We start from the raw sequence: 27,212 nt of genomic DNA on the forward strand, positions 1-27,212 counted from the left end.
GTGTGTGGGGAGCATGCAAGTGTGCATTTATAATATATGCCATAATTGGACATGAGCGCAGTGGTTCTGCGTGTGTTCTGCCTTTCCTTGCTCAGTCAACTCTTGGAGTATGAAGACCACATCCCTATATGGGATATGAGCGGGTTAATTTTTCACTCAACCCTGTGTCATTATATAAGGATATGTTTCCATTAAAAAGCCATTTGGGGACAGAAAGTAGTAACAAATGATGCTAACCCAGCAGTGAACTAGGTAAGTACAACTGTTTTTCATTATCAGATGTGAAAGACTGTAAGAGGAAAATTGTACCCCTCTATTAGAGAGAATTTCTAAACACCCATCTAGAAATCAAACACTAGGCCAGTAATTTTTCATATTTTTAAAATTCACAGAACCTTGCATAAATAAGGTTTTAAGGGTTATTGTAAATCAGAGCCAGCTGGGCACAGTGGCTCACGCCTGTAATCCCAGTGCTTTGGGAGGCCGAGGTGGGGCAGATCACGAGATCAGGAGATCAGGAGTTTGAGACCAGCCTGACCAACATGGTGAAACCCCGTCTCTACTAAAAATACAAAAAATTAGCCAGGCGTGGTAACAGGCACCTGTAATCCTAGCTACTCGGGAGGCTGAGGCAGGAGAATCGCTTAAAGTTGGGAGGCAGAGGTTGCAGTGAGCTGAGACCTTGCCATTGCACTCCAGCCTGGCAACCAAGTGAGACTCCATCTCAAAAAAAAATTTTTTTAAAAAAGTCAGAGCCTCAACTTAAAGGAGTATGTTGGATCAGCCAGCGCTGAAGAGTACTACACTCTTATACCAGTAGCAGTGGATTATTGAATTGGGGATAATGAAAAGTGTGCCCCATGTCTTAGGGGAATTTATGTCCCCTACCTCATCAATTGAGAATTACTCATTTACAGTTATTCCATTTTCTTTCAAATAAGGAAACCAAGGCCAGAAACATTGACTTTTGTACAGTTGACAGAGCTGAAACTCTTTCAACCATATTCCAGTTACTTAGAGGTGATAATAAAAAGAAATTTATGGTTTTGTGGCCAGTAGTCCATGTTCAGAGTGTATCCAAAATTTTAAACCAGCAGAGCAAGCTTCTGTGGACTCAGATGCCCCCTCCCCCATCCTGACACTAGTCATATTGGCACAGGACACAGATATAAATGAAAGGAGCCACAGTGTCTAGTCTGCTTATCCTAAGTATAACCTTATGAACTTGAAAAGAAACAGACTTACAAATCGAAGGTGATTGATAGCTGGAGGAATTTACCTTAGGCCAAAGGAATTATTCTAATTTCTGAGTAAGGCGTTTGACTTGAACAGTAATATATTAGCAGGTCAGCTGAGCTTTCATTGAGTTAAAAAAAAAATGACTTGAATAATGATACTAACATTTGATCACTTCAGCTTAGCTCAAAGAGACTAGAAATTTGGACTCTAAGTAATGCATTATTTCCTGACTTTGCAGATCAACTTTAGGTAATATTTAAAGATCTACTTAGGAAAAATGACACAGCCCCATAATCTATGATATGCTTCCTAATAAGCTAACTTGTGATGATGTAGATTTATCCATCCAAGAGCTTTATGAGACTACATCATTAAAATATAATTTCTGGCAGGGCACGGTGGCTCACACCTATGAATTACAGCACTTGGGAGGTCAAGGCAGGCAGATCGCTTGAGCCCAGGAGTTAAAGACTGGCCTGGGCAACATGGAGAAAACCCATCTCTACAAAAAAATACAAAAATCATATGAGCGTGGTGGTGCATGCCTATAGTCCAAGCTACTTGGAGGCTGAGGCAGGAAGATCACTTCAGCCCAGGAGATTGAGGCTGCAGTGAGCTGTGATTGCACCACTGCAGTCCAGCTTGGGCAACAGAGTGAGGCCCTGTCTCAAAAAATAAATAAATAAATAGGCCGCGCATGGTGGCTCACGCCTGTAATCCGAGCACTTTGGGAGGCCGAGGTGGGTGGATCACCTGAGGTCAGGAGTTCGAGACCAGCCTGGCCAACATGGTGAAACCCCGTCTCTACTAAAAATACAAAAATTAGTGTATGGTGGCGCATGCCTATAATCCCAGCTACTCAGGAGGCTGAGGCAGGAGAATCAATTGAACCCGGGAGGCAGAGGTTGCAGTGAACCGAGATCGCGCCACTGCACTCCAGCCTGGACAACAGAGCGAGACTCCGTCTCAAAAAATTAATAACAAAAATGAAAAATAAATAAAATAATATAATTTCTTTGTTTTAGAAAAGGAATTGCCAGTCCTGAATTTTCATCACATCAGGGCCTTCATAATTATCTGTAGGCTTACAGATGATGAAATCAGGCTTGGGGCAGAATGTTAAAGTTTTCTTTAAAACAAAAGATATTGAGAGTCACTGTTTTTCGTGTAATGGTTTCCAGGCTTCAATGTGCATAAGAATTAGCTGAGATATGGCCAAGCGAGGTGGCTCATGCCTGTAATCCCAGCACTTTGGGAGGTAGGCGGATCAGGAGGTCAAATAATTAGCTGAGATATTAATCATTTCAGCTCTTTCCCCAGAGCTTCTGTTGGGAACACTGGTATGGTGGTTCAGCAGGAATTTGCATTTAACAAGCACTCTGGCACGTTCAGACAGATGGCCCAGGGACTATACTTTGAGAAATACTTCTAGAAAATAAAGGGGGAGGAAAAAAAAAAAAAAAAAAAAAAAGCGAGGACGGGGGGAACTTTTGAGGAAAAAATGACGCTATCAAAGGAAAAGTATTTGTGGAGAAGCTGAATGGCTGTAGGCAGTTGATCTCAAATTGGCTCCAAAACTGGACTGAGGTGTTTACTAATAGTGAGCTAATGGTTTTTATCACAGTAAACAGAAAAAAAGATCTGAATTTGTATTTTGTTTTTCTTTATTAAACATTTAGTGCCTACTGCTACTTTTCTGCTAGCAAAATGAACAGATAACTAGGAAATATTAATTTTAAAAACTCAGAAATAACTCATCAAACTTTGACTGCTTTTTTCTTTCTTTCTTGTGAACTCAGGGTTATACAGTCATCCATCACTGTCTGTGGAGGATTGGTTTTAAGAGGATACCATAAGTTCCATATATGAAATGGTATATAGTGTTTGCATATAACCTCTGCACATCCTCCCATATATGTTAAATCATCTCTGCATTACTTATAATACCTAATACAATATAAATGCTATGTAAATAGTTGTTACACTATATTGTTTAGAAAATAATGGCAAGAAAAAAGTCTGTACATGTTCTATACAGTCTCTCCTCCTACCCCCCAAAATAGTTTCAATCCAAGTTTTAATCCACCAATGTGGGACCCACAGATATGGATGGCTGACTGTACTTTTAAAAATTACATCAATAGGCCAGGCATGGTGGCTCACACCTATAATCCCAGCACTTTGGGAGGCCGAGGCAGGAGGATCACCTGAGTTCAGGAGACCAGCCTGGCCAACATAGTGAAACCCTGTCTCTACTAAAAATACAAAAATTAGCCAGGCATGGTGGCACACACCTGTAGTCCCAGCTATGAGGGTGGCTGAGGTAGGAGAATTGCTTGAACCCAGGAGGTGGAGGTTGCAGGAGTTAGCCAACCTGGCTAACATGGCGAAACCCCGTCTCTACTAAAAATACAAAAATTAACCTGGCATGGTGGTGCGTGCCTATAATTCCAGCTACTCAGGAGGCTGAGGTGGGAGAATCACTTGAACCTGGAAGGTGGAGGTTGCAGTGAGCCGAGATTGTGCCACTGCAACTCTAGGCTGGGTGACTAAGTGAGACTCCATCCAAAAAAAAAAAAAAAAAAATTGCATCAATAAAGTATGTGTGTATTTGAACTTAGTAAAGTTGCTTCTAACCATGTGATGAATTAAATTTATTCTTTTTGATACATTCCACAAAAAAGCATGGCATCCCACAAAGGGCACCATGACTTCTAGGTGCTTCCCAGGATGAGCCAGTTTGAGAACTGTTCCCTTTAGAAAAAGTGTTCTTCACTAAGGCATTAGGTTAGGAAATTAATAATTATTGCATGGTTATTGCCTTGCTCATCCATTAAAAAAAAAAAAAAGGTTTTTTAAATGCTTTTTTTTTTGAAACCACTGATCAGATAACAAAGATAACCCTGGTCCTTACCTATACAGAATTTTGGTCAAATGATTGATGTAAACAGTAGAGAGCTACAATACATAGTAGTAAGAGCTGTGGTGGGTCAGGACTAGGGTGCTGAGGAACCAGTAGACTGGACAGTTAACCTCCATTTGTGGGATTGGACAGCTTCTCTAGGAAGTGCCACCTAATATGAAATATGAAGGCTTAGGAGGAGATACACATACTTTCGGTTTCTGTTTCATTGTTATGATACTACATAATTACTTTGTTGTGTTAGTCCTCAAATAAGACAGTTTCTTATTTCTACATGCTTTTTTTTAAAATGTGCTTTTTATTATTTTTACATCTTTTTTGTTTTGTTTTGTTTTCTTAACTTCCAGTCTTCGTTGATATATTTACATTTGCAAGTTTGAATTCTGAGTATTTTTCAAAACTGGCTAGTAATGGTAATGTCTGTTTGGAATTTGAAAACTCATCAGGCAAAAGATGTTTTCATTAGCCATGGATTGGCCAGTTTTTTCTTGTAGCCTGTTCTTATAATCAGACATTTATATAATTAGTACTTAACCAGAAATTATTGACTTTCTGCGTGATGAAGCAGAACACTCCATTGCCCTGCAGGATGATTGCTTTTAATGATTGCTTAATGATTATCTTTGTCTTAGTTAAGAAAACTTTTTTAAAAAATGACAACCTATAAAGCCTTTATTGTTTTTCTCAACTCCTGTGACAGATTACCTATAAAGCTTTTAATACATTAGATATCACAGGCATTTTTTGGACCATTTACCTGATAGTGAAATAAGTCTTTTTTTTTTTTTTTTTTTTTTGAGGTGGAGTCTCGCTTTGTCACCCAGGCTGGAGTGCAGTGGCGCGATCTTGGCTCACTGCACGCTCCACCTCCCGGGTTCATGCCATTCTCCTGCCTCAGCCTCCCAAGTAGCTGGGACTACAGATGCCCGCCACCTCACCCAGCTAACTTTTTGTATTTTTAGTAGAGACAGGGTTTCACTGTGTTAGCCAGGATGGTCTCAATCTCCTGACCTCGTGATCCGCCTCCCTCGGCCTCCCAAAGTGCTGGGATTACAGGCGTGAGCCACTGTACCCAGCCAGTTGTGAAATAATTATTTCTTAATCAAGTTGGATAAAGATAAATTGTTCTTTTGTGGCATTAATGAGACCTATCTTAGACATGTTTTTTTTTTTTTAAATTTCTCTTTAATCTCACATGGTGGCTTTCAAACTTGTTAGTTCTGCTATTTTCTTTACAATTTTATTCTCTTTATTTTAAAACAAAATGTTAGTTGGAATGCACCAAAATTGGAAAGCATTGTCTCACTGTCTCCAATTCTTCTCCCATTCTCTCTTTAACTGATTACAATTAGGTTTGTGCTCCCGATCACAACTAGTTTGATCAAAGTCACCAGTGACCTCCATGTTCCTAAATCTAGCATTAACCTGTTATCAGCATTTGACAACAGTTCATCACTCCTTTCTTAATGGACTTCTAGGACTTTCTTGGTTTTTCTTCTACCTCAGTGCATGCTCCTTCACATTCTCCTTTAGTGCTTTCTCTTCTCTCTGACATCTTAACATTACAGTGTCCCAGGGCTTAGTCATAATCCTACACCTCTCTCCTGAGTGCCAGGCTGTTATGTCCATTTATGTCCTCTTTAATACCTCCACTTAGATATCCAATACACACCTCAAAGTTAACGTACCCCAAACTGAACTCCTGATCTTCCCCTGAAATCCGTCATTTTCCTACTGTCTCTATCATTCTGATTGTTCAAGCCAAAAGCCTGGACTCTGCCTTCATAATTTATCCAGAATCAGACCTCTTCTTGCCACCTTCCTTCACTTGTACCACCATAGTCCAAGTCATTGTCATCGCTCACCCGGATTATTGCAGTAGCCTCCTTTCTGGTTTTTCTGCTCCCCTACAGATTCTCCTCAAAGTAGCAGTCAGAATAGTCCTTTTAAAATATTTCAGATAATGTTACTCCTTTGCTCAAAACCCTCCATTAACTCCGCATTTCATTCAGAGTAAAAGCCGTATACAGTGACACTACATGACCCCCTCCACTCCCCACGTGGCCTCTCTCTGATTACTGCTCATTTTCTCTCTCCATATCAGACATCTTGGTCTCCTTGTTGTCTTGAATATGCCAGACATGCCCACTATGGAACCTTTGCACCCATTGTTCTGTCTGCCAGGAAAAGCTCTTCTGGATATTTGTATGGCTAACTTCCTTTCCTCCTTTGCATATTTGATCAAATGTCATCTTTTCAGTGAGGCCCTAACCATTTAAAAATTGAAATCTTCCCCCTCCCGTGACTCTCATTCTGTTCAATATTTTTCCATAACATTTATCAATTTTTAACACATGTATCATATATATGATATAGATAGATAGTGTTTAGTGTCTGTGCTTCTCCCAGCTCTCCCACTAGAATGTAAGTTCCATGAGGACAGTGATTTTTGATTTGATAAGGTGTACCTCAAATGCCCAGAACAGTGCCGTATGTAGTGTGCATTCAATAAATATTTCTTGAATGATTGGTTCATGACTGAAAAAGGAGTTGAAACCCAGTTTGAAAAATGCTTGTCTGATAGCTACACTCAATCCTTAATTTTTTATTGGAGGTGCTATATATAAACACACTTTTTTGGAATAAGGTAAATATTTTGTAGTTGTTTTCAAGTGATCTTCAGTTAGGTTTGGTTTATCCAAAGTGCTTGGCCGGCCGCAGTGGCTCATGCCTGTAATCTCAGCACTTTGGGAGGCTGAGGCAGGTGGATCACTTGAGGCCAGGAGTTCAAGACCAGCCTGGCCAATACGGTGAAACCCCCTCTCTACTAAAAATACAAAAAATTAGCCAGGCATGGTGGCATGCACCTGTAGTCCCAGCTACTTGGGAGACTAAAGGACGAGAACTGCCTGAACCCACGAGGCAGAGGTTGTAGTGAGCAGAGACTGCGCCACTGCACTCCAGCCTGGCAACAGAGCAAGACTCCGCCTCAAAAACAAAAAAAAACCAAAACCCAAAAAAAGGTGCTTGCTATAGTCATTCTAATAATCTAAGTGATAAAATAAGTCTTTTTCTGATATTACCCCTTGTATTATATAAGTTCGAAAACCAGTCATCCACTGTTAGCTATTTGCACTTCAGATTTTTTTCCACACACAAATGTATATTAAATAGTACTATATATGGTGTTCCACACTTGGCATTTTTTGTTTTTTGTGTGTTTGTTTTGTTTTTGTTGTGGTGGTTATTTTGGTTTGTGCCTAATCTACCATGGATGCCATGTTTTGAGATGCAATATAGCATGCTCAGTAAGAGCATGGATGTCAAGCTAGACTGCCTAGGTTCAAATCCCAGCTTTGCCAATTACCAGCAATTGGATTCTGGACAAGTTTACTTAAGTTCTCTGTGCCTTTGTTTTCTCATCTCTAACATGGGAATAATAATAGTATTTACATCATATTGTATCAAATGACACTTGATACACAAATGTGAGTATAAATGTTAGCTGTCATAATTAGTATTACATATTGCCCTACCTCATTGTTTATCATCACTATATAATATCATGTTTTTAAAGTGCTTTTTATTTAATCAGACCCTTTTTTGATATATATTTAGATTGTTTCTAATTCTTCACTATTACAAACAATAATCATGAGCAGCAGTAAGTCTGTATATTTGTATAACTATTTCCACAAAACAAAGGTAGATGTAAACATATTGAGTCTAAAATATAAACATTGTTGTACAGTGTACACTCACACCAACCATGTACCAATGTGTATTTCCTACAGTCTTGCTGCTGCTGGATATTATCAGGCTTAAATATCTTTCTTGATTTTCTTCTAGTATCTTATGGTTGATGAGCTAGTTCTTTTTCCCTGCTCCCATACCATACTTACATTTTTATTCTATCTGAAACGCATTTTTGTGTATAATGTGAGATAGTGGTCTGTTTTTTTAAAATAGTTAATTCTAATACCCGATATCTTTTCCCCCACTGATTTGAAATGCTATCCCTGTGACATAACAAACACCCAATGTACACCTAGATCTCTTTCTGAACTCATTCTCTTCTGTTGACCTATTCCCAAGTACCATCAATTTTAATAACTGTGGCTTAACACTTTAATATATTTACAGCCCCACCATACACACTCAAGTGTACACAGATTGTTGCTGTTTTTTAGAACAATTATTCCAGATACATTTTAGAATAATTTTATTAGGTTTTAAAATTTACAGCCAAGCGCCATGGCTCACGCCTGTAATCCCAGCACTTTGGGAGGCCGAGGCAGGCAGATCACCTGAGGTTAGGAGTTCGAGACCAGCCTGACCAGCATGGAGAAACCCTGTCTCTACTAAAAATACAAAATTAGCTGGGCATGGTAGTGCATGTCTGTAATTCCAGCTACTTGGGAGGCTGAGACAGGAGAATCACCTGAACCCAGGAGGCGGAGGTTGCGGTGAGCCAAGATCGTACCATTGCACTTGGGCAACAAGAGCGAAACTTCATTTAAAAAAAAAATAGAAATAAAAATAAAATTTACCCTGTGGAATTTTGTTTCAAACTGTTAAGAATATAGATTAATTTGGAACAATTTGTATCTTTACAATAGTGAGTGTTAAAATGTCTGTTCATTTATTCAGGGCTTTCTTTTATTATAGGTCATACATGTGTATTATAATGTGTATTGCTGTGTATTCTGTAGCTTTTGTTTCCATTTTGAACATGGGCTTTTTTTTTCATTATGTAGTTTAATATAAGGTATTGATTATGTATATATGCATGCATATATAAGTATCTTTTATTTACTCACTTTTTTACACACTCTTTTTTTTTTTTTTTTTTTGTTGAGACAGGGTGTCTGTTACCTATACTGGAGTGCAATGGCATGATTGCGACTCACTGCAGCCTTGATCTCCCAGGATCAAGCAGTCTTCCTACTTCAGCCTCCTGAGTAACTGGGACTACAAGCATGCGCCACCATGCTGAGCTAATTTTTTCTATTTTTTGTAGAAATGAGGGTCTCACTTTGTTGCCCAGGCTGGTCTCGAATATCTGGGCTCAAGTGATTTTCCCATCGGCCTCCCAAAGTGCTGGGATTACAGGCATGAGCCACCATACCCAGCTCTTTTACACTCTCTATTTTATTTACAGTTCTTAGATTTTCTAACTTTACAGTCACATCATATGAAATCATAAATTTCATCCTCCTTCCTAACATTTATACCGTTTCTTTTTCTTAATTTATTGTAGCATCTAGACTCCAGAATGATGCTGAATAATAGTGATGATAGCAGGCAGCATTGATTCTGTGTGTGTACAATTTTACTGGAAAAAAAAATTTTTAATGACTTCATTGGGGTTGGTTAAGTTATTATTTCTCATCAGCCTTACCTCAAGTCTTGTCATTTTACATTAATCCAGAGAATACTTGGGAAAGTGTAAGATCTTTCTGCTCTGGAAGCAAAACATAATCTTGGGCTAAGAATAAGAGGACTAGGCCGGGCACGGTGGCTCACACCTGTAATCCCAGCACTTTGGGAGGCCGAGGTGGGCGGATCACCTGACGTCAGGAGTTTGAGACTAGCCTGACCAACATGGTGAAACCCTGCCTCTACAAAAAATACAAAATTAGCCGAGTGTGGTGGCACATGCCTATAATCATAGCTACTCGGGAGGCTGAGGCAGCAGAATTGCTTGAACCTGGGAGGCAGAGGTTGCAGTGAGCCAAGATCACGCCATTGTACTCTAGCCTGGGCAACAAGAGTGAAATCCGTCTCAAAAATAAATAAATAAATAAGAGAACTAATAACTATTTGAATCCCTGGCAATTTAAATCTGAGTACCTTCTCCAATCAAATGCCACATTAAGAGTTATGACTAATGAAGTTTGCTTCCAAAGTTATATGAAATAATGCCCTCTTTTTTGGTCTCCTGGAGAATAGGCTAGGTTTGGCCTTCCTTGATACTCAATTATTTGGAGCTCCAAGTGGACAGTAGCTGTTGCTGCCCCTATCCTGGGAAGCTAATCCTTCACGTGCTGCTAACTTGGGTTAGATCTTCTGCCAGCCATACCTCACCCGTCTTTTCCCTCTAAGCAAGTCAGTGCGTGTGATTCCTTGGACACCAGAAATGCTAATCTTGTCTACTTGAATAGGCCTAAAGGTCAGGTTTAACAGATTGTTCAAGTGTATGTGACTTTGAGTTAAGTTTCTTGTCATAACTCTATCTGGGCAATAGAAGGCCACAAATTTTAAATCTCAAATGTAATCAAGTATGAAATGTCTTGGCTTATTTTTCCTTGACCAGTTAGCTGCCTTTCACACATAAAGATTATATCTTAGATAATTATTGTAGAAAGAGGAATATATAAGTTTTAATACTTTAAAAAAAAAACTCTGGGGAAATTTACTATTTGGTCTACCCCGAACAATTTCCATGTTTAGTGGTTGTCTACTTTTTGTTGTTGTTGTTGGGGTTTAAATTTTAGTTCAGGTAACCAGTTCAATTTCTCAGTAATCATAGTCTATTTAACTTTGTTTCTCTTTCTCCCAACTTAGCAATATTAGTATTTCTCCTCATTTTTTTATTATGAAAGATGTCAAACATAAGTTAATTAGTTGTATTACAAAATGCCCACATTCTGGATTTGTCTGTTACTTCATGGTTAATATTAGAACTTTTAATCATCATAGTTTTAATGACTTAGGTGCACTTGCTGAGAATAATTTGAGTATTTGTATTATGCCACTGCTTAAAAATTCCTAATATTGGTCTGATTCCTTTTGATGCCATTACTGAGTATGATCTTAGTGGAGAAATCCTGTAAGCTCCAAGAACAAGGTCCTAACTTTAGAATATCTGTGTTTTCTCTCCATTTCTAACAAAGATTTCTTCTATAGCTGTGAATGAGCTACTCAACCACTCTGCCTGTGCTATAAATAACAATTAGAATTGCCTACTTCATTTAAAATTCAGTGGGTTTACTGACTGATGTTTATAAAGCCCATAGGAGACGTAAAGCATAGTTTAAATGGTGATAATTAGAGAAGTGAGTGTAGTACTTATATTTTTGGTTCCTTTAAACAAGTTTATATTTAGCACATGTCATAACTTCTGTAGACATTTCTTATTTCATATGTATGTTTACATCAAAAGAAAGGAAAACTATCATTAAATGCCTACTATACAATCTGTATAGTAACTTTGTTCTATATTACATAGTGTTAGAGCCACACTATTAATCCAGTCCTTTGTAAATTTTCTAAGCTACACTTTATCATGAGGAACCTTTAAGAATTCTTCTGAATGTCACATATATGGAGAAAATCTCTCCAAAAAATGTTGATAGCTACTAATGAAGAATTTCTTTTATCTTCTGAGCAGAAACATTTAATATACATTAAATAAAATGTTTTTTAAGTGTTAATTTTCTAGTTATATTACATTTCCTGTCACTGACTCTGTTCTAGGATGTTGGCAAAGGATGAACTGATGACCATACTTGAGAAATGTTTCAAGGTTTTTAAGTCTTCTTGTGAAAAGCATCTTGGCAGCACAGCTAAGAGAATAGAGGAGTTCCTGGCCCAGTTTCAGAGCCTCGATGGTAAGAGTGTATTATTCTCCCAATTCTATTGGCCATGACAGTCACTTAACTAAAATGGCATGGAAAACCCCACCTTCTGATGTGCCTAGAGATGAAGAGATAAAGTAGTTCATGATCAGTCAGTATGCCACGCCTCATAGTATCACATTTTAACAATCACAAATAGGCCAAATGCTTCTCTTCTAGATTTGGTTTAAACAATGAAGAGCATCAAATGGGCAGAAAAAGAAATTCTTTCTCCAGTTCGACAGTTTGGAGGATTTGTCTTTAAAAAGTCAACAAAAAGAAATAAAAAATATTGGAAAGAGTAGCAGGGTGTCATAATTAAGAAATCTTTTTAGAGGTTTTTTCTTAAGCATTTCATCAAGTTCTTTATAGATTTCAAAAGCACTGCATAAATCATTTGTAAGCTTGAAAAATTAATAGCTATGAACTGCTTTCACAGCAATGAGGCTCATTGGCATGTTGATTACCAAAATCCGCATGAGGCTTACTTTAATCGGATTTACAAAAGCTAGAATCTTTCAGTCCTAAATTAACTGAGGCAGCCTGGCACTCTTCACTGTTGGAGGGTTACAGTTTCTCTCTTTTGCTTGACCTCCACATGATCATTTATAGATCCTGAATGCTTAGGGTGTCTGATTATATATAGGTAGCCATGTTCTGTTCCCTAAATGCTAGCTTTACATGGGCTCTCTTCTTGCTGTTTCTAGCACCAAAGTATGGTATTCTTTTAGTAGAACAATAACAACAACAAAAAATACTGGTGTGTACCTTTTAGTTTTCCCAAATTTAGGGCAATTTTTTAATGGAGTTTTGGGGGAAAAGGTAGTTTTTTATATATATTCACATAGAATTGGACATGACATATTGAAAATGTCTTATGTAAAATGTCTGTTTTAATCCTTTTTTATGTTTGGCAAGTACTTCTTTGTCTTAAAAATCTTTTGGCTTTAGGAAACTGCTTTTGCAAAAATCTTCTCATATCTCTCCATAGCTGCAATGTGAGGCACTTGATGAGTGCTCAGTCATGGAAGATGAAAGAGAATGTTTGCCTGACTAGAATGGCCTGAGCAGCCAGAGTGCGGAAGTCATCAACAGGCACTAAGGGGTTTTCTTTCAGGTTATGTGTGGGTATTGCTCTTGCCACTGCAGCATGAGCTGAACTACTTTTCAGAACACAAAAACTTTTAAGGGCTGGATACTTGTATCATTAAGATCGTTGAGTTCAGCTATAACCAGAAACTAAAGTCTAGGAAAAGACAGTAGCTTGTTTGAGATCACACAGCTAGTGGTAGCACTCAGACCAGAGCCCATCTCTCTTAACCACTAGTTCATTGTTTTTCTATTGCTGATTCACAATTTAAATACGCCCTAGTAGTGATCATTGGATCAGCAAGGGGCCACCCTTAAGTACATAAATAGAGTAAAAGGCTTAGAAAAATAAAAGGTAAATAAGGTGTAAATTTCAATCTTTTACAAAATTGGATTTATGGAGATTTCTGTAAAAATAAACGGCACATACAATTTTTCATCTTTTTTTGCTGGATACCATTAACTAGAGGTAATCTAGATAAAATTTTAATTAGAGCTCATATTATATGACTCTAATTAAAAAACAAATTCTATGCTAGAACTGAATAAAGGAATGCAGCTTTTGAAATGGGAAGGTTGGAGATTAAGATGATTAGTAGCCTAAAGAATAAAGAATTTTACAAATTAAAGCAAAACCACTGTCTTGAAGAAATGTCTGTTATTTCCTAATTTTCAGAAGTGACTCATTATTAATAATAAACTGAAATTAAAACTCCCCACATTGGATGAGTAGAAATATTTGGCTATATGCTATCTCTGTTCCTTAACATTTATTACATATTACAGTTTGGTTTTAAAATTACAGTTGGGAAGAGTTAAGTAGGGCAGAGTGTCATATCAGATTTTTTTGAGACAGGATCTTGCTGTGCTTTCCAGGCTTAAGTGCAGTGGTGCAGTCATAGCTCACTGTTACCTCAGAGCTCCTGGGCTCAAGTAATCCTCCTGCCTCCACCTCCTGAGTAGCTAGGACTACAGAAAAGGGCCACAACGCCCAGCTGATTTTTTTTTTCTTTCTTTGGAGACAGAGTCTCCCTCTGTTGTCCAGGCTGGAGTGCAGTAGCATGATGAGCTCACTGCAGCCTCTACCTCCCAGGAACGATCCTCCCATTTCAGCCTCTCAAGTACCTGGGACTGTAGGCACGTCCCACCATACTTGGCTAATTGTTTTGTATTTTTGTAGGGATGAGGTTTTGCCATGTTGCTCAGGCTGGTCTCGAACTGCTGGGTTCAAGCAATCAGCCCATATTAGATTTATTTCAAAGGTATATTGGGTTTATTAACATGTAGCAGACTACATGTTAATGACATGGGACAAAGAAGCTAGTAGACATTTTAACCTTTAGTTATGTCTTTTTTGAACTAGAAATTACTTATAGCTAAAAAGCAGTTTATCCTTTAAGCCAGTACATATTCTCCTGCTGCATCCTCCTGTCATCGTTTTAGGCCAAACAAACCATGTGTGTGGAGTTCACAAAACCCAACCTGCACTTGAAGGAGAATGTGAGAGCCTTATGCTCTCTAGAAGGAGCACAGCTATACATTTAACCAGTTATGGTTTTCTTTCCCTTTGCTAAAGAACCATGATGCCTTTACGTTTTAGTGGATTATTTCAAAACTCTTAGACACTACCCTCTTCATACTCAAATTGTGTTGTTTACAATCTTGACATAATCAAAGGAAAACAGTTTTAAGTTTGTATGATTTTTTTTAAAAGCTATGTATAAATAACATCAAAAATATTTGAGACTCGCTGGGCGTGGTGGCTCACGCCTGTAATCCCAGCACTTTGGGAGGCTGAGGCGGGTGGATCACCTGAGGTCAGGAGTTTGAGACCAGCCTGGCCAACATGGCAAAACCCCTTCTCTACTAAAAATACAAAAATTAGCCAGGCATGGTGGCCGGCGCCTGTAATCCCAGCTATTTGGGAGGCTGAGGCAGGAGAATCACTTGAACCTGGGAGGAGGAGGTTGCAGTGAGCCAAGATGGCACCACTGCACTCCAGCCTGGGCAACAGAGCAAGACTCCATCTGAAAAAGAAAAAAAAAAATTTTTTTTGAGACTTTTTGCTGTTGCTTTGAGGGAGTTTTGTTAGGTTGTATTTTGTTTTGTTTTCATTGTGGTAACACTTCTAAAATTCAGTAGCTGGTTTTTTGAAGACATCACTACAGCACAAGTTATGTATTATTGGCCTTCAGCTTCTGTAAGAAATCATTTATCAGATGGAATCTTGATCTCTTGCCACATTAAAAATATATATATAGGTGAAACTTTTACTTCCTTTGGAATAGTAGAAATGTTTGTTCTTTTGACTTGGATTTACCCTCATTGATGTCTATTGGTTTTGTATTAAAAGCAGAAAACAAAGAGGAAGAAGATGCTTCTGGGTCACAGCCAAAGGGGCTTCAGAAGACAGACCTGTATCATCTTCAGAAGGTCAGATCACTTTCCTTCCTTCCAGGTGCATCCTGTGACACTCCCTCTTTTCAGTTTGTGCTCTAGATTAGCTCTGCCTGGATGTTTTTGTTTTCATTTTTAAACCACAATCAGGAACAAAGCAGACTTTTAACTCACTTCTAAGTTGAACATCCTGTTAGTCCCATTGCCATCATCACTCTACATATACCCATTCTGGAATCTACTAGCTAACATAGGTGGAAACCATTCTGTGGGCTCAGCAAGAGAAAGAATTAGCTAGCAATAAGAGAAAATGGGAACATGGCTGCACAAAAGAAATCTGATTTTTTATCTGATGTATTTTTCTGTTTGATCAAACTGAGAGATTTAAAAGAGCCTAACTCATTAGTTTTAGTTACTTTTCTTGATTTTTTAAAATGCATATTCAAGTACAGAGTGGAAATTGAGCCACAGAATGTCCAATATATTCTTTTTGAGATAGTTCTAACTTTAGGATCTTGATTGTCAAAATGAAGAACCTTCTTTGTACTATGATACCAAATTATGATAAATGTAGAGTAAAAGTTCAATCTAAGTAAAATAAAACACATGGAACCTATTCTGTTAGTATGGCAAAAAGGCAAGATTTTTTTCTTTATCCTGTTAAGTCCTTTTCTTAAATGAATTAATGAACTGTGGATACCGAGCACTCTGCCGTGTAGTTTAGTAGTAAAGTGAACTGCCCTTTTCCTCTTTCCCTAAAAATTTACTTGTATATTATAAAGCAAAACACCTTTCAGGAGAGATTCTTGCCAGACCTTAAAAATAAAACGAATAAACAAAACCCATTTTGATCTTTCTCTGTACATCCTGTCTTATGGAAAAGGCATCAGCTGCTTCTATAGAACTTAGCAACAGAGCTCGCTTTGAGGGGTTTTCTGTCTCAGGATCACCAGAAAAGGTATGTTCTTTTATCCATAGTCCTTATTGGAAATGAAGGAGTTAAGAAGAAGTAAGAAGCAAACCAAATTTGAAGTACTCAGAGAAAATGCTGTGAACTTCATTGACTGTCTAGTGAGGTAAGTCTAAATTTAGCTCTTAAGAGCTAAAAATCATGCTGTTTTTCCAATAACACTGGTGTCATAGCTGTCTATAGCCAATCCAGAACATTTTTCTCCCAGGTTAGGCGTTATGCTTTTCATGTCTCTCCATCCAGCTTAGAATTGTAATTTTTATTCCTTTTCCATCATTATCAAGATGTATAATCAAATGACTTAGTTCATTCTTTTACTCTCAGTTCAAGAATATAGGCTTAAATTTGATCTACTTCATTAGGCAGGTGAGGAGAGATGAGTTAGAAAGTGAGTGTTTCTCCCCTATCTAATAACAAAGTATTTATATTACACTTAATCTTTGCTAGGAGTAAATGCTGGATCTGAGCCAAGCCCAGAAAACAGAGCAGACTAGCCATGCTGCTCTATTTTATCCTAAAGAAAGAACATTTAATTCTAAACAATGCCAGCGCACCTCATTATCAGGTGCACTAAATTTATGTTGAGACATGTGCTTGGTAAATTTAGAAGTCTACCAATCCAGCCTGTATTTTAGGATGATTCCTTTTTAGGAAACCCAGATCATTCTGATTCATGGATTTCCCAAAAGTCAGCTTTATGTAGCTGTGTAAAATCACCCACCTAATTTTGGTGGAAGTTGGGCATGCTACAGAAAAAAATGAGAAGTGTGCAAAAGAAGATGATTTAATAACCTAAAAAGTGTGGTGAGGGGGGAACATGTTTATTGTAAATTTTAATAGCAGTTTAAACCCAACAGAAGGCTAGGCACTGAATAAAGTACTGAGAAAATAGCAGCACAATTATTAAAGAGAAAGAGTGTTTTTCTGACAAATTACATGTCTTTTCTGAAAGTTAAAAGTTTTGTTTTCCAGAATAATGTAGGGACAGTCATTGTTCCTACTCATTGGGGAGAAATTGCTAATGCCATGAAAAGGTCCAAAATGGTCAACCTGTAATCCCAGCACCTTGGGAGGCCAAGGTGGGCAGATCACTTGAGGTCAGAAGTTTGAGACCAGCCTGGCCATCATGGTGAAACCCCAACTCTACTAAAAATACAAAAAAATAGCTGGGCATGGTGGCGCACACCTGTAATCCCAGCTACTCGGGAGGCTGAGGCAGGAGAATGGCTTGAACCCAGGAGGCAGAGGTTGCAGTAAGGCAGTCGTGCCACTGCACTCCAGCCTAGGCAACAGAGCAAGACTCCATCTCGAGGAGAAAAAAAAAAAAAGTGATGAACTGCAATATTGGCCAAATGCTGGTCAAAAATTACATTTTAGAACTCATAGAGTTAACCTTGCCCTACTGGGCTTTCCTGTTCTTGTAGAGTGTCTAGCCCCAAACTCTTGACTCTTCCCTTTTACCAAGTAGTCACTAAAAATAATTTTACAATGTGATTTGCCAATTTTAGGCCAAATGTCAGGTTCCAGAGTTCTTACAAATTCCAAATTGTAGGCTCTGAAACCACATCAGCCATTCCCCTTTCATGATCCTTCACCTAATATGTCTGACTTTTTACCTTTCTGAGCAGTTGTTGAAATAATCCTCAGTATGATTAAATGTGTTTTGTTGTAAAATCACAAAATCTCCCATACTAGGATTTAGTGTCTTTACCAAGATTGTCCCAGGAGGGAAGAGATTAGAATTATAGCATGTTAAAGCTAAAAGAGAACTGAAGAGTCAGTCCTGTGGCAGCTAAAGCCCAGAGAGGGGCTGTGACTCATGCAAGGCCACACAGTCTCATTCTCCTGACACCTGTCAAAAGGCCCTCTCCATTTCTTTATACTGCCCTCAATGGCCACACCACAGACATCTGGGCAGAGCTTCGGGTTATGGAGAAAGGATGTCCTTTAAAGACAAATATAAGCAGGAGACTTCAGGAGGCAGAGTTCACAGTATACTATGAGCAGCTCTTGGCAAAAACACAGGCAAGAATAAGTTGCCAGATCTTAAGAGCTGAGAATAAATTACCACTTTCTAAGTTACTGTTTTTGCCAATAGTAAGCTTCAACTTTGTAGCCCTTGTTGATACTAATTCTACCAGTTCCTTCAGAACCAGCTCTTTCAGGGAAGGCCTATCATTTGTCTGGTCTGAATCCAAAATGAGCATAATGCAGTGCTCTAGTGCCAGACTCATTGCTTATTTCTTCTCACGTAAATAAGTCAGAGAAATATATTTCTATGCCAATCTCCAAGTCTACAGTCAGATAAAAATTCTAATGTATAACATATTTGTCATTGTTGTTGTTCAACTAATGTAGCCAGTGGAAACAAAATTAAGGCAGATATTTTATTTTTGCTCTGATGGTTCTTTGAGGATAGAGAGGTCTTTTGCCTTGGGAAATGCTTGCATTTCTATAAATCACATGTAAAAATTGACTCTGGTTGCCTTGTTAGATATCCAATCCTTATTACATAGCAGGGACTGCAACAAGATCTTTTAATGACAGCCATGTATAATGATTGGGAAATAACTGCATGAGGTTAGTGTAGGAAGAGTTTATGGTCAGAAATTACAAATTGGTAGCCAGCCATCACAGAAACTGTTTCCTGAAGCTACAGCTAAGTTAACTTAACCTTGAGTAATTAAGATGTTAACAGTATCTGAGGTATAGAATACTGGTCCTTAGTGAGGATTAAGTCAAAATCATACACTCTTTGCAAGCAAGTTTTGTTCCAGTTGACTCTGGAGAAGGAGCAGCACCTAGAATTAGAATGAGCAAGGGGGTCATTAGCTCTTGAGATGAGGGAGGAAAGGGGTATGGTGAAGAGTGATGTCCATGTTGAATACCCTTTCCACTTCCTCTCTTCTTCAAAGCTCCTGGCCACATTGGGACAACACAAGTGTAGGGGATTTCTAGGGAGTGGTATCCTCTCCAGAAGAAGAGAAAGGATACTTGGAAGAAGGGGAATAATGTCCCGTGACTGGGCTGAGGTAGCTGCTTTGCTCTGCTTGTACTGGTGGGGAAAGGAGCTGACACAAGCTGTCATGTGGCCAAAATACTTTAGGCTCAGGGTTGGACTAAGCCCCAGAAATCTTCTTTATGAAGTCATGTGAGTTAACTATATACTTTAATCCAGTTAGTGACATTACTCTGTCAATGGGTTATGTGTGCCAAAGCTTCTCCCCTCCAATTTGCTACCCTCCAGGAATCCCGGATGATATCACTGTCATGGCATAGACCACCTGATGGGCTCATTATACACGCTAAGTGAATTTTTAATGCCATATTTTTTAGTTCAGAATTTATTAAAATTATTTTATCATCTAGCTTATAGGTAAAAAAAATCCCAAATTATGGCAGATTTTTTTATAAGTGAAATTTTATTAATGATTTGTTTTTCAATACTCTGAAACTAAGATTTAGCCTTTTCTGCCTTCTAACGTAAAAAGTAATTCCAATATATAAAAAACTTTTGGGCTGGGCGAGGTGGCTTACACCTGTAATTCCAACACTTTGGGAGGCCGAGGCGGGTGGATCACCTGGGGTCAGGAGTTCAAGACCAGCCTGGCCAACATGGTGAAACCTTATCTCTATTAAAAATACAAAAATTAGCCAGGCGTGTTGGTGGGCGCCCCTAATCCCAGCCTCTCGGGAGGCTGAGGCAGGAGAATCACTTGAACTCAGGAGGCAGAGGTTGCAGTGAGCCGAGATTGCACCATTGCACTCCAGTCTAGGCGACAAGAGTGGAACTCAGTCTCAAAAAAAAAACTTTTGAGGTGTCATTTCCATGAAAGATATCAACTAAAACTTTTCTGTGATCCAAGAAGAATTTCCTGAACTCTTAATTCCGGGCCTTTGTTTAATATTGCCAAAGGTTAAATGTTTGTAGTGCTAGAAAATGTAGATATCTGTTTTCTCATTTACTTTAAGAAATGCTATCTTAAAGATTTCTGAGCAGAAATATAGTATATGTACATTTGTTCCTAAAGGTTTAACTCAGAACTGAAATATACAGCTTCTTATAAAGAATCTAGAGGTAGTTTTAAAACCCATTATATGGAAGAGATGCAATTCTGAGTGAAACTGTATTAGATCTGATATTTGGGTTTGTTTCGTTTGTTTTTGGTTGTTGATTTTGCTTTTAGTAAATGGTTCGGTCCTCTACAGAGAGAGGATTGACAAAAATGTTGTAGTGGAAATTGAAGTCCAACAGAGCCTAAAAGGAAAAAAATGTATATATGTATATATGTAAAGAAAATAAACCTGTGCTTATCTAAACATGGATGCCTGACTGGCTGTTTCAGAGAATACCTTCTGCCTCCTGAGACACAGCCTCTCCATGAGGTGGTGTACTTCAGCGCTGCCCATGCCCTTCGTGAGCATTTAAATGCTGCTCCGCGAATTGCCCTCCATACTGCACTCAACAATCCTTACTATTATCTAAAGGTAAGATGAACATGTAGTTCTCTGATTTAGTTTAGTTTAGGTTTGGTCTCATTTTGGATTAAATTCAAAATAAAGATTCAGAAATTTCAACTTATATCAAGATTATATTTTAAAATTTACCAAAAATGAAACTGCCATTATTGAATTCTCTTTTTTTTTTTTTTTTTTTTTAGATGGAGTCTCGCTCTGTTGCCCAGGCTGGAGTGCAGTAGTGCGATCTTGGCTCACTGCAATGTCCACCTCCTGGGTTCAAGTGATTCTCCTGCCTCAGCCTCCCAAGTAGCTGGGATTACAGGCGCCTGTAATCAGAGAACTAAATCAAATTTAGAACTAAACTAAACCTCAGCTAGTTTAGCTCAGGCTCTGGGCGTCATTGTCACAAAAATATTCTAAATTTGCAGTTATGTTTTAATGAGCAGAGAGTCGGCAACTCAGGGTTGCACCTCTCCTATATTTTTAAAAATGCTTTAGACTGTAGAAAAAAATGTCTAACCCCATAGAGATACCAATTAGTAGTCAACTGTTGCTGCCAGTTTTTGACAATGTGTAATCTTTGCCCTTGACATGCTGAAGTCAGATCATAGGCACAAATACTCAAGAGTATGTTACTACTCTTGTGAAAATAAAGGAAATGTTTCCTGTAAACTTAACAGCAGATAGGGATTAAACAATATGGCCTAATAAATTACTGAAAGACCGAAATGGTTGTTTCTAGTGGGAAAGAGAAATACTTTGGGACTTCATCTTGGATTTTAAACCAAAGAAAGATCTATTCTGAGAGCATCTGCAGAGCTGAGTGTAGAGGATAACCAGCAGTCTGCCACTAAAACTCCTGGGGCAACACACTTCAGCAGTGCCCTCGCTAAAGTCCAGACACAGTTATCAACTCCTGGAAGCTCTTTAAACAATAGCTCAAGACAGCTCACAGTTTTAGAAACTAGCTTTCTTATGACCAGGCAAAATGATCACTTTAAACATTCAATAAGCTATATATACATGAAAGAGTTTTAAGTTAAGTACGCAGAAATCTTGCCACAGTAAATACTTAAGAAGCAACTCCATAAAACCTATGAAGAGGATTCCAGTGTATTGGCTTCTCATTGCAAAATGGCACACAAACATGCAGAGTATTACAAGAGTATTGAGTAGGACGATATAAGTCAATGGTTTTCAGTGATGGTGAAAACCATTGAATAATTTCATACTTAACCAAAAAATCAGTTATTTTTAATATATAAGCCACAAATTAAAACTTGCAAAATCTGTCTTCTTGGCTAGTGAGTCACAGAAGAGAACTCGTACGATTTCAGTTGTTGTTGGGTGGGATATAATATACCCCTGATATTATAATATCAAAGCAGGGTATGTATGTAAGACTGTGTTTCTCAGTAAAAGCCATGGATTTCAAAACACTGATGGTTTCTATAGAGCTTAAGATCTGCAGTGTTGACAACATAGTCTTTTCTTTAAAAAATAATTTATACCCTATACCCCTGGTAAGTGGTATTATTAGTATTTACTAATACAGTATAGTAATTGTTAGAATTCAGCTAATTGCTGGAAGTACCATTTTATTAAGTATTCCTAAAGATCTCCATAAACTTTTTACAGCAAGTGCATTCAGGTCTCAGAAATTAGTAATTTATGGATTGAAATGAAAAATATGCTTATCTTCTAATCCTGGGAATATTCTTCTAGTTACTAAGAACTAGAGGGGTTGTGACCAAGACATAAACCTAAACAACAACTGGTTAACTACTGAATAGACTCACTCACTAAATAAAGGAAACCAAGATTCCATTTACTGATTTACTCAGTTTAGGTTGGGGGCTTCATTAATGTCTGATTTTGTTCCTAATAATTTCTAAAAGTTAGTCATCTTAGTTTACTGTTATGTTTTAGAATGAAGCACTGAAAAGCGAAGAAGGCTGCATTCCGAATATCGCCCCAGACATCTGCATAGCATACAAACTGCACCTAGAGTGTAGCAGGCTCATCAACCTCGTAGACTGGTCAGAGGTAGGTTGGGGGGAAAAGAACAAGCTGGATATTTTTCTAACCATCCATGATGACTTTCTCAGAATATTTTTATACTTTTAGTGCTTTGGAATTCATCTTGTGTTTAATGCCTTGCCTTTTATTTGGAAAGCATAAATCACTTCAAACTTTAAAAGTTCCTTAGGAAGTAGTAGCTCAACAGCCCCCACTCCCAATCCCCTGCCCTCTGATCCTGCATTCCTTAACCAAGCCAATTCTGTGTTCATGCCAGGTCAAAATAAGTATGTGATCTAACCCAATAGTTAGCATTAAGCAAAAACTAAACAATTTAGGTCAGTTCTGTTATTTCACAAAATAAAGCATATTATTAACCAGCATTTCTCTTGAATAAAAGAAAAAACCTACACAACAGATTTAGCAATCAGGAAGTACAGGGAATATTTGGCAAGGCAATAAACAACTGTTGTTATTCTTTAAAATAAACAACAATTCTTTCTGTCTTCAGAGTAGTATTACAAAGATCTTAACTCTATTAAAGGCCTTACAGATGTCACCATTAAAAATTACCCATAATTGGCTGCTTCCAAGAAAAATAGATATTTTCCTGCGGTAAGATTAGTAGAGGAAACAGGGCTTTCTTTTTCTTTTAACTTTGACTAGCTTTGTTTCTTGTTTTTCTCTGCATACTCTTAGTTCTCTGAAACAAGATTATTCAGGAACCATTACTTTATCTTTTAACATATAAGTGGTGTAAAGAGATCATCAGTGTAGTTTTGACAATCTTAAATTTCAGTGAAGAATATGTGCCAGCTATCAACAGCCATTAAAAGAAGTATAGTAAAAGATGTTTGGCAACTGTAGACATTTTTATTTTCTTCTCTCTTGTCTATTCAAAAGGCTTTTGCAACAGTTGTGACAGCTGCTGAAAAAATGGATGCAAATTCTGCAACCTCAGAAGAAATGAATGAAATTATCCAGTATCCTTTTAAAACCATTTCTACAATGTCCAAATACACATAAAATATAAGTTTATAATTTCTCCAGATCAACACTAGATATTTATAAAGGTATACTCCAAACAACCGTATTACTTGTTAAAATTAACCAGATGGTGCTAGAATCACTGAAATTTCTGAATCTTTATTTTGAATGTAATCCAAAATGAGACCAAACCTAAAACTTTTGGTATCAAATTTATATCAAGATTATATTTTTAAATTTACCAAAAATGAAACTGCCATTATTGAATTCTCTTTTTTCTTTTCTTTTTTTTTCTTTTTTTTTGAGATGGAGTCTCGCTCAGTTGCCTAGGCTGGAGTGCAATGGTGCGATCTTGGCTCACTGCCACGTCCACCTCCTGGGTTCAAGTGATTCTCCTGCCTCAGCCTCCCAAGTAGCTGAGATTACAGGCACCTGCCACCACGCCCGGCTGATTTTTGTGTTGTTAGTAGAGACAGGATTTCACCATGTTGGCCAGGCTGGTCTCAAACTCCTGACCTTGTGATCCGCCCACCTTGGCCTCCCAAAGTGGTGGGATTATAGGTGTGAGCCACCTCACCTGGCCTAATTCTTTCTTTTCGTTTTTTTTTTTTTTTTTTGAGACAGAGTTTCGCTATTGTTGACCAAGCTGGAGTACAGTGGTGCGATCTCGGCTCTCCTCAACCTCTGCCTCTTGGGTTCAAGCGATTCTCCTGCCTCAGCCTCCCAAGTAGCTGGGATTACAGGTGCCTGCCACCATGCCTGGCTAATTTTTTTATTTTTAGGAGAGATAGGATTTCACCACGTTGGCCAAGCTGGTCTCGAACTCCTGATCTTAGGTGATCTGCCTGCCTCGGCCTCCCAAAGTGCTGGGATTACAGGTGTGAACCACTGCACCTGGTGTGAATTCTCTATTTTTCTAATGTACATTTAGAAGTGGGAACGGGGAGCAATTTCCATACTATGTAGAACATTAGATTTAGGAAGCATTAAGTACTTTTCCATTTATGTTTTATTAACAGTGGATACATCTTTTCAGTATTAATGTTTTCCAGTAACAGTTATAGTTTAATTTAGAAGTTTATATTTGAACTGTCTACTTCACTTTACCAACTAGTATTTTAACATTGAGATTTTAACCTCTTTTTGTCAAAAATACAGCACGGCCAGTTTCCTTAACTAAAGCCTCCAGTGCTCGGTTTATTAGAGCTGTTTCTGAACTAGAACTTTTAGGATTCATAAAACCTACCAAACAGAAGACTGACCATGTGGCAAGGCTAACATGGGGAGGCTGCTAGAAAGCAAATAAGTGAAGCCAGAACTATGACATTCAGCTTAAGAGAAAAAGGTGACCAGTCATATTTACATACACTAGAGGAGCCTGTTTTGGTGAGAAGATAAATGGGCAATCCCCAAGTGATGTTTAACAAGAAAAGTACATTGCTAATCCCAAACAGGCATATATCAAAACACTGTGGAGTGCTTTAGAATCCAACAAATAATACGTAACTAAAACTGCTCACACATTTTACTGTACTTTCCACAAAGTCATTACTAAATTGTGAGTAAATCTTTCTTGAACTTACGGAGTATAAAAATGTAATAAATTCCATTATCCAGGAGTATAAGTTATTTGCAGTTGCTTTAGCAATCCTCATTCCTCCTCTCACAATTTCTTGCATTGGCATTCCTCACTTTAGTGTACTAGGCAATAAGTAACATGAGGCCAGGCGCGGTGGTTCACGCCTGTAATCCCAGCACTTTGGGAGGCCGAAGTGGGCGGATCACGAGGTCAGGAGATGGAGACCATCCTGGCTAACACGGTGAAACCCCGTCTCTACTAAAAATACAAAAAATTAGCCGGGCGTGGTGGCCAGCGCCTGTAGTCCCAGCTACTCTGGAGGCTGAGGCAGGAGAATGGTGTGAACCCGGGAGGCGGAGCTTGCACTGAGCTGAGATTGCGCCACTGCACTCCAGCCTGGGCGACCAGTGAGACTCCGTCTCAAAAAAAAAAAAGAATAAGTAACACGAATATCTTACAGGTTGTTTCTCCTGGTTACTACAGGTTCCAAAACTGTCTCTGCCTCTCCATTTCCTTTAGTCTTACAACTTAAAAAAAAAAAAAAAAAAAAAAAGAAGGCCAGGCACGGTGGCTCATGCCTGTAATCCTAGCACTGTGAGAGGCCGAGGCGGGCGGATCACTAGGGCAGGAAATCAAGACCATCCTGGCCAACATGGTGAAACCCCATCTCTACTAAAAAATACAAAAAATTAGCCAGGCATGGTGGCATGTGCCTGTAGTCCCAGCTACTCAGGAGGTTGAGGCAGGGGAATTGCTCGAACCCAGGAGGCGGAGGTTGCAGTGAGCTGAGATCGGCCACTGCACTCCAGCCTGGGTGACAGAGCGAGACTCCATCTCAAAAAAATAAAATAAAAATACAAAATTAGCTGGGCGTGGTGGTATACACCTGTAATCCCAGCTACATGGGAGGCTGAGGCAGGAGAATCGCTTAAAGCCAGAAGGTGGAGGTTGTAGTCAGCCGAGATTGCACCATTGCACTCCAGCCTGGGCAAAAAGAGCGAAACTCCGTCTTAAAAAAAAAAAAAAAAAAAAAAAGCTAGATGAATATGTCTCCAAAAAAAAAAAAAGTCAAAATGTTGCCAAGGTTAAAAATAAGGGGAAACCCCAAGGTACCATAAATAATCAACTGCAAGTCAGAGCAGAAAGCACCTAGCCCTGCAGAGCTTTGGGAAAGACAATGACCAGCATAGGTAGTTAAGTTAGATTAGGTATCTTTTCATCTTCATTTAAAAGGTGCCAGGATTTCTTATTCAACAGAATGTAAACACCTCTACATATGTACACAGGACTGTCATCTTGAATGTTACGAAATTTATTATATGCAAACTAAACACAAGTACCACCATTATCATAGAAAGCAACTGGACAAATAGAGGCTTTGACACTTTGGAATCGATGTATTAAAGACAGAGCCTCTGTCATTCTAGGGGTCCTTGAGTGAGGGTGTGGAACACAGCCCACTAAATGAATATGATCAAAGAATAAATTTCTCACGTTAAGTCAATGAGATTTCCATGATTTACCTTCATAGCAATTAGCTCAATATTTTTTCTCAATATTCTAGTCATTCTTCTTCTAGTCTTGCCTCCAACCATGTGTTTCATTTTTAAACAATAGTTAGTACAAATCTAGGGAAAGAATAGGTGATTTTAATGATTTTCCATCTATTTAAGGTAAGGAAGTTGGCAACAGGGAAGGTCTTCCAATACAAGGACACCATCACTATGTACAGTGTGGTTTCAAATGATGCATATGAGCACCAGATAAAATTGTCAGTGTTTAGAAACCATTACTTTGAACAACACTCATACGGCAAGATGCTTTTTACACTACAAGGTACAGAGGAACTGGCCTCACACAGACAAGCAGATTCATATCTAAGGCACAGATTCACTGAGTAGAGTAAGTAGCCATGCCTTACTTTTCTTT

The 27,212-nt window shown here is 38.4% G+C and overlaps 1 protein-coding gene across 4 annotated transcripts in view; it reads left to right on the plus strand.

The window, feature by feature from the left end:
* Positions 1–25,333, plus strand: part of ORC3 (origin recognition complex subunit 3) — a 72,490-nt gene extending 47,157 nt beyond the window's left edge. For 2 of the 4 annotated variants that reach the window (XM_025383744.1, XM_025383747.1), the window contains 7 exons: positions 11,642–11,775; positions 15,227–15,303; positions 16,246–16,343; positions 20,584–20,725; positions 22,628–22,744; positions 23,621–23,700; positions 24,894–25,333. In XM_025383744.1, the coding sequence (XP_025239529.1) occupies positions 11,642–11,775; positions 15,227–15,303; positions 16,246–16,343; positions 20,584–20,725; positions 22,628–22,744; positions 23,621–23,700; positions 24,894–24,999 (754 nt within the window). In that variant the 3' untranslated portion in view covers positions 25,000–25,333. Of the gene's footprint in view, positions 1–11,641; positions 11,776–15,223; positions 15,304–16,245; positions 16,344–20,583; positions 20,726–22,627; positions 22,745–23,620; positions 23,701–24,886 lie in introns of all 4 variants that reach the window. The other 2 variants (XM_025383745.1, XM_025383743.1) reach the window with 2 other exon arrangements.
* The last annotated feature ends 1,879 nt before the right edge of the window (positions 25,334–27,212 follow it).

The sequence above is a fragment of the Theropithecus gelada genome, chromosome 4 (assembly GCF_003255815.1).
Source record: "Theropithecus gelada isolate Dixy chromosome 4, Tgel_1.0, whole genome shotgun sequence".
Lineage (NCBI taxonomy): Eukaryota > Metazoa > Chordata > Mammalia > Primates > Cercopithecidae > Theropithecus > Theropithecus gelada.